The sequence below is a fragment of the Halyomorpha halys genome, unplaced genomic scaffold, assembly GCF_000696795.3.
Source record: "Halyomorpha halys isolate HHAL.00 unplaced genomic scaffold, Hhal_1.1 Scaffold432.1, whole genome shotgun sequence".
Taxonomy (NCBI): Eukaryota; Metazoa; Arthropoda; class Insecta; order Hemiptera; family Pentatomidae; genus Halyomorpha; species Halyomorpha halys.
Window position 1 is genome coordinate 282708 of NW_027112419.1, and position 8849 is coordinate 291556.

General features: G+C 29.5%; 1 protein-coding gene across 1 annotated transcript in view; it reads right to left on the reverse strand.

Annotated features, from left to right (window-relative positions):
• The window catches only part of LOC106682609 (alpha-tocopherol transfer protein-like), a gene marked incomplete at its 5' end in the record, with an annotated part of 11828 nt that extends 3158 nt beyond the window's left edge, over positions 1–8670 (reverse strand). The window contains 4 exon segments of the mRNA XM_024361535.1: positions 4175–4283; positions 5013–5126; positions 7250–7502; positions 8508–8670. Of these exon segments, the coding sequence (XP_024217303.1) occupies positions 4175–4283; positions 5013–5126; positions 7250–7502; positions 8508–8670 (639 nt within the window).
• Between the last annotated feature and the right edge of the window lie 179 nt (positions 8671–8849).

An 8849-nucleotide genomic window follows, 5' to 3' on the forward strand; every position in this document is an offset into this window, starting at 1 on the left:
CCACATTATTAAAGTATACTGTAGGGCAGTCGGCAGGTTTACGACGAAGAGTAAATGTGATTTGTGACTAAATCTTAAAAGAAAAAAAGGATATTTCCAATAGTGAGGTTATGTTTTGTCAAAAATAAAATAAGTATGTTCACCATACCTAATTATTGATTATTTTTTTTGTAAAAAATAAAAAACAGAAATTTGATTTTTCAGCACAAAATGTAACCGTATATGTTGATAAATAAAGTAATAACATACAATCTGGCACTATCTCACCTCCTTTTAAGTTACCTCTAATTTGAATGGGACCTGGAGTCCTACTTTACTCTCTATTAGTAGGATAACTTATTTCGAAGCTCCCTAGACTGAGTCAAAATGTATTTCATAGAATTAATGTATTGAAGGTGAATTATTTTAACTTTACATAATTTTCTCCGTCTAAAATCCTTAGCCAAGATATTACCTCAACACCTCGACTTAAGGATTTTTTTCCTAGCTCTGATTATTTTTGTTTTCATTATTTGGGCAATTTTTTTTTCGATAAGTAAGTTGGTAATATCGTTTAAGTATTTTTGCCATGTATATTAATGTATACAAGATATGTGTAAGTACAACACGTTTTTTACTATGTTTCGGTACTGTATTGGTCAATTTCAAATTTTTTACAATCCTTCCAGTAACAAAAAAATTAAAAAAATATTATTTAATATACTAATCATGAAAGTACTTGTATAAATCTACTCATACCAGCTATTTTTCCTATCGGTTGGTTTCTGATCTTTGTGATTAAAAAAATCTTTATTTTTAATTTTCTATGGAAAACCTCTATGAAAACACTACTTGTCGCTCAACTGTACTTGACAATCACCTCTTATAATACACTATGAAAAAATGTAAAATAGATAAAAATAAATGTTTGAAAATTGTTTTATATTAAAATTTATAAGTAAAAATGTAAGTCGCTTTAAGAGATTCAGATATATCTGTTTCATTAATTATTACGAATGTAAACATTTAATAAAGGAAGGAAATATATATTTTATTTTTACCCCGTACGTTGTCCTCTAGAACTTGTTATAAAATTTAATATACTCAAAAAAAATTGTCTTCATTTCACTGTTATTTAGTGTCAAAATAACTTGTAAACTTCGTATATTAAAAGCAGATTTCTTCTTGCCCAAGGTTTAATTATAAAATTATTTTTCAGATATTTAATTTATTTGTATATATATTTTTATAACACGACTATAATCAACGGAATTGTATGTCTTAAAATCAGTTAAATACATTTAGGAGGCCCAAAAATAAACGTTTATAAATGGAATTTTAAAAACGAAATGTATGAAAGCCTGATTTTTTTTCTACATTTTCTGTCGTCATTTAGCGCTTTACGACCTTGAGAAATATGTATGCTATTATATATTTAAAAATAAAAACAAAAATAACTCCGCCAGGCAATGTAGCAAGATAAAACACGTACTCCGTAAGGAAGAATTTTAGCTGATTATATTTTTTCATACGTTTTCTTATCTCATTCTAAGTTCAACGATATTTTTTGTTGTGTTCATCCACTAAATTTGTATCTCGTCGTTGAATGATAATGAATAAAAAATATAACTTTTTAAATCAGCGTTTTAAACATCATGATTATGAAGACAGTGGTGTCGCCTTCATTTCGACCGTTATCATAATCCTGTCTCATTGTTTCGCTCCATTGTATCTCCTGCAATAGATCCATTGATCTTACTAACGGTACTTGGTTCCTTCTAATTTGTTTCAAGATAGTAAATCATCCACTCCTGAGGGATGAAAAAAAGAAGTTCAAATTGTAATTACTTACTGGATTTTCCTTCAACTACGTCTCTTGTTTTTTTTGTTTCAAATTCAGCAAAACGTAGGAATAAAAACAAATGATGAAAAAGACATTCTATTGAAACTAGTTTTATATTTTATTTAATCGTACGTTTTGATGTGTTTTTTTTCTACTTTTTTTTTTAATTTTAATTATTAAGTGTACCCACAATGGAACACATTATTACGGCGACCAAGCACAAGCCTCGCAGCACTAGCAAATTTACCAAGCTCACATCCACGAAAGGTATATCAAATGGAAACAGTGATAAACATTGAGAAATGAGTGCAAATAACACACTCCGTGGTGGTCTATGTCCTTGTGTTTTTCTTAACGAATGGAGTTTAACTCGAACAGACACAGTAAAATACCTTGGATTGACCTTGAACAATCGAATTACAAGGACTACACACATCAAAATAGAAGATGAACTTCCGACTTAATTTATTATTTCATCTTTTAAAAAAAAACGATCAAAATTACCATTTTAAATAAATTAAACTTAAGGTTTACTTAAGTTAATACTTACTTTCTCAGACCAGTTTAGACTTTTAGTGCACAAATTTACGGATATACCAAAAAAAAAAAAAAATTACCGAAACTAAAACAATTTCATTTAAAAGTAATACCACGGATTAATCCCTCTTAACATCTGTACAAGAACTTACACAAAGACTTACAAACTCTACACGTACGATCAACTTTTAAATAACTATATAAACGGTTTCAGGAAACACTTCCAATAAACACTAACGCTCTAATTCAAGGGCTATCAACACAAGACTAACCAATACGAGAAGTTTACGAAGGAGCTGGCATCTCGGCACCTCGTAAATTGATTTTTAAATTTCAATTTCAATAGAGAGCCTTATTACCTTCAATTTGAATGGCCTTTACCTTCTTGTCATTTTTTTTGTAAAACATCTTATTCACTTGTTGAAAAATATTACTACAGTTGTGCATAAAATTAATAAATAAAAAAATATTAGTCATTATTTGATTTTGAGCCAATTATTATAAATTATAAGGCCTATCTGGACACACGGCGTTGAGCTTTGGGGTTCCACTAAACCTTCGAATTCCTCACGTATCCAATCCTTACAATCCAAAATCCTTTGAAAAATTCGCAATGCTCCTTACTTTGTCACAAATAGAATCATACATGTTCCCTAAACACCCTAATGTTCCCTATGTAACTGATATAGCCCGAACCAGATATCATTCCTTCCATTATAAACTCCCTAACCATCCAAATTCACTTCTTCTAATCTTGCATCCTCTTCCGTTCCAGGCAATTCTCCGAGGCGCCTAAAAAGAAGGTGGTCACAAGACCTGCTAGTGTAAAAACGTCATTAGAGTGTTCCCAATCGGTAGTGTTTTACAAGCCTGCATCAATCTATTATAACTTACATCAAATTGACTGGATGTATTATAATGCGTAGTTATAAATTTCAATAAATATATTAAATAAAAAAAAAAAAAATTACTGCAATTATGAAAAATTATAGTAATGAAACTAACAGTTATTATTTAATTAATTGAATCATAGTAAGATCTCAGTTATTGCTGTCTCGGCATCTCGTTCTATTTTGGCCCGGTAATTGCGACGATTAACCTTGGGTGTGACGACAAACCGAAAAACTTCGCAGCAGCAGGTTGTTAGAAGATTATAAGTAGATACTGAATTTTCGTGTTATTGCTAATTTTATACAATCGCATATTTTGTACTTTTTAGCCTAAATTAGATGATTTAGATCTTAGAGACAAAACTACTGAACGATTTTCACTATGCCCGTATAGGTAAGTATACCAATATTATTTTTTTCCCTTACTCAATTTATAAAAAAAAATAAACGCTAGTTAAGAATATCCTTGGAATCGTGTTAATCAGTCGTGTTCAGTAACTTTGAAAATACATCTACAGAATCAGCTTCATAGTTATGAATAAATGTTATATAAATTTCCTTGTTAATATGTTTAACACATATTTTTCGTAATGGCTAGTGGCAATCTCTTATTTCATATTTCCAGTCTTAGTTCTTAGTTGTGAGTATTTAGCGATATTCCTTTAGTTTAAACAAGATAATATAACCTTTGTATTTATATTTTGGAAGTATAAAGTTCAATTATTTCATAAAATAGAATTACTAATGTATATTATAAAAGACATAAGGTTGAATCTTAGTGTTTTATACATTAACTTGCACATTTTGAGTTGTTACTGCATGAAAATTCCCTCCCCAGCATTTACGAATGCTACCTTCACAATATTATTTTCAGTTTACACATATTTCATATTAAATTAAAGAACTTTACGAAATAATATCTTACCAGTCAACTCGTTAGAGGATTTAGTTCTTGTACCGCCGTAGTCAGATGGAAGGATTTCTTCTGGCAGATATTTCTTCACACAACTCTTGTCCTCCGATGTAACTTTCAACTGTAAAGATATAATTATTGCCGACGTATATTAATTAGTACTTTTCTAATAATTCAATAATTAATAAAACAGTACATACAGTTTTCAAAAGAGTATTTATCAACCTTTCTTTAATTTGAACCACAGCTAAGTTTCGTATTCGAAGGGGGGCTGAGGAAGTTTTAGCGTGAAAAGATTTGTGATAAAATATAGAGATTGACAGGTAAATCGGAAATCAAACCCACGAGTCGATTCCATTCAAAATAATCGTTCTCTCAAAAATCAAAATTCATTTGTGAGTGGGTCAATTCGTTATTCACAAGAGTCAAAGAAGTGAGAGTGGGGAATATTTTGTTTCCGAAGGATTAATTTTAAATCAAGATAATCGGTAAACTAAATAAAATATTATTATTTTTATGTTTTTAAAATTGAATTATATTAGCATAAAATGTACCTTTGTATGTAAATTACAAAAAATAAATAAACACTTTTTCATGGGATCATTATACAAAAATGTACTTGCAGAACATAAATTTTGGTAAGTAACATATATATATATATATACCTAATTCTGCTATAGTTTACTTTGTATTTCATGTTATTTTATATTCTTTTATTATATATATATGACAAATAATTAAGCATTAGCTGTCGAACTTCAAATTGTATTAATGAGGACTTGACTAATCAATGAAATACACAACAGTATTAATAAAATATGTAAGGTAGATAGGTAGATTAAGAGCATACCCTTTGAAAGAGTTTTGGCTTCATAAATGGTTTTAGTAACCAATCAACAGTTTTCTCCAAAAACGTAGGGGCATTGAATATCAGAACGCCCTTCAATTTAACTGGAACCGAGCTCTGTAATAATTTAGAAAAATTACAATAATTTCCTGATTAATAGTGTCAAGATTATGTTATGAAATATTGTTAAAAGATAAAGGAAGATCCTTAGTTTGTAGGTAAGATCAACACTAAGAAACTGACTAATTGTATGTGAAATTTATTTTTTTAGATTCTTTGTAGGCGTCAGGAATGTTACCAATTCTAAATTAGGGTTAAAACATTGAATTTTATCTTGTTTGGAGGGATAGTTGGTGGTTTTCGAATTCAATAAAAATTCATTACTCATAGGGATAATAATGTTAAATATTACAGTCAAATTGTCTTATCGTTACTTTTTAAAACACCATTATTCATCTACTTTAAGTTTAGGGCGCTGTTTATAAAATCAAAATAGTATTGAAATCACCTTAATTATATTATTTAGGGATATTTATATAAACTATCACTGAAAAGTAGTTTCTTGCTGGAAACGTTCCAGACTTGTAAGGTACTTTCAAATAGCCGCATTTTCAGATGCTTTTACAGACCCGACGAACTCTGTTTTTAGTTATATGTGTAATGCTTCACACTATTTAAAGGTGGCGTAAACTCAGTTTTTGAAATTTTTTTGACTAATTTGGTTTTACCTAGAAATCCTTCAATCGACTTAAAGATAAGGTTAGCTCCGAAATTAAATTGAAGAACTGGTTTACAAGGCCAAATGAGAATTAGTAACACACCTGTTGACTCGCTGGGCTTACTTGTAATTTTAAATAATTCGTTGGCTCGAGATGAATATAAATTAATTGTTTAGTTATTATTATCAACCAGCCTAAGTTAATTTAATCCAGTCAGTTTTTTTGCTAACTAAAAAAATGAATATTTTAAAAGATAATTTTAAATAATAAAAATAAAATAGATAAAATTTCCATCAAAATATTTACATTACAATTAATTTTCGACCGACCAGCAACAGTACTGGATCGTATTATTTTTATTTTGCGACGGGATATATCATCTCATAAAATATACAGAATCCTTTAGATTCTGTGAAGATTTTTTCCCTTTTAACACCTTTTGCGAAACTTCGACTTCTTAACTATCAATCTTTTCTGTTCTCTGCCACAGTGAACAAGTAAGTGAGAGAGCAGTTTATTGATTTTACATACATGTTTCATACTCTCGAGAGCATATGGCATTGTAAGAAGCATATGAGTACATTTTTTAAGCATATTTAGACATACATATTTATAGGAACAATATAGGAAATAAAAAGTAAATACACGTAAATATAAAGTAGCAACAATAAGTTGATAAAAATAAAGTGAGTAAAATCCAAAATGAAAATAAAGTAAATATAAACTACTACTTAATGCAAAAATAATGTGATTTTTTTGCAATAGCTAAAAGTTCTTATTGATGGTTGATTAAGAAGAATTAAATGTTCAATATAAATCTACCAATTTTCTTCCTCTCAAATTGGTTTTTAAATCAAACCAAAAAATGATCGATTGTTGGAATCCAGCTTTAAAATTATTCCATTATCCTTATTTTTAGGATGTTTAATCCAATACCTGATTTGACATAATGGTAACACTAATGGGTATAAACTGATTATCATTTGGTTTAACCTTCACTACACACATGTTATCTGTAAATTGTGGTAGTAAGATTCCATCGATATTGACATTATTTATTATCATGACTGCTTTTGGATCACCGTGAAATATTCTATAACTATTTCTAAATCCTAAAATTTTCCCAATCCTGCAGTACATTTCCTGGAGTAAGGAAATGTCTATTTGCTAATTATAAATATAAATAATATAGTAATCAAGTATTTTAAGTAGTCTTAATTAGTTCTGCTGTCATGACAATTTAGTTGTATTGTTTTTAGTCTGTTCCTAATTTTTATTAATTAAGGCACCAGTATATAAGGAGTCAGTATTCTCTGGTAGCCTGTGTTAACTATGTTTACAGCGCTTCCTAATAGCATCACAAGTTAACACTACGTTTACAAACTACCGATATACATTAGGTTTACAAACTACCGATATACATTATGTTTACAATTTACCGATATATATCACTAATCTATTAAATATTAGATATCGTGATTAATGATAAAGATAATGATCATTTAATTTTTTACATGATACCTGGAACCAATCAAGAGCCGACCCCAACAAAGTGGGTGCAAGTTTGGTCAGAAGTGTGGCATCTAAAGTCTTCATGTCGTATACGAGGTACAGTCCCTTCATGTCCGGCCAAGTGTGCATAGCCATCTCTATACACATCATGCTCTTTACGATCTCCTGTGAATGGACGAAGCATTCATTGAAGGTTGGCGTTAGGTTGTGGAACAAGACTCTATAGCCTTCCGGAGTCGTACTATCTAAGAAGAACTTCCTCCTAAAGAAACGGAAGTATTAAATTTTGATTAGCTACTTGCAATGCATAATGAAGTATACAATTAATAGAATTGAATGTATTTACAAGGCCCTATGAGCTGTTAAATGTTTAAGATTTTGTAAAATTTAATGATTGAAGGAAGTTCGAAATTCTTTTATCGTCAATTACGTAGATGTTTTTTAATTAGCCCCATAACTGCCAGAATTATTTTTTTTTTGTTTTACCATCAAATTAAATCTAAGTTCTATATGAATAAAATGATTAAATAAACAATTTTTATTAAATTGATTATATTTCAGTCGAATTTAAGTTTTTCCCTCCATTAAATCACATAGTTCCAAAAGTTTCAAGAATTTGTTGCGGACGGTCCCTTGAACAATGTCTAATAAACGTTGCCGAGTTCAAGCAATTTGACCGAAAGGCATGAAGGTTCTTTTTTGAAAACGGCATGTCGCACGAAAAATTATCATTTATATATATATATATATATATATATTTTCAATAAATATGATATTTATCGATTACATATATATTCAATTTTTTTTTTCAAAATTAAAGTATATGAAATTTTCTACATAATGGTAAAGAGAATTTTATCCCCATCTGATAGCATCTGTTAGATATCAATCGACCAGAATGGAAAATCGTATTGCCTTGTGCTTTTCTGTCATACTAACCTTTCCAAAAGAAACCAAGTATTTTCCTTTCTTTCTCAAGAATTTCGTGTGATATGAAAATTGCAGTACTGGTGAGCAGTGGATGCCTGCTTTTCGCACATACAATTTATTCCACAAATTTCGTTATACTCCACTAAACAAACATTGCTCCTGATTAAATAGTTTATAAAATGTTTTTCTTTCAGTTGTTTTTTTACTGGACCCACCTTCATTAATTACACACGTTGATTCATCAAACTTCTAATAAATCATACATATTTAATACGTAACTTGGAATGCTAAATATGAACCTAAGAATAATTATTTAAATACACAGTTCTATACGTACGTTGAGGAGTTAGCTTTCTGGAAGTCTGGATCCAAAGGATCTCTAACAGAGAACTCGAAGAGTTTTGGGCGAAGGCCACGAATCGTAAAATAAGAGTCCAACTTCTTCTTTGCGATTTCCAATGACTTAGTGCCATGGACGAAGCATGTTAAGAGTTCATCGTCTGAAAAAATTAAGCAATAAGCCTATTTATTTATTATCATTTCATGGAAATTACAAATATACCTCCTTACTTGATTTTTGTTTATCAATTAACATTATTTAAGGTGATTTATCGTCCATCTTCTATTTAGCCTTCTATGCACATTATATAGGATATATATATTTTCAATAATTTATATT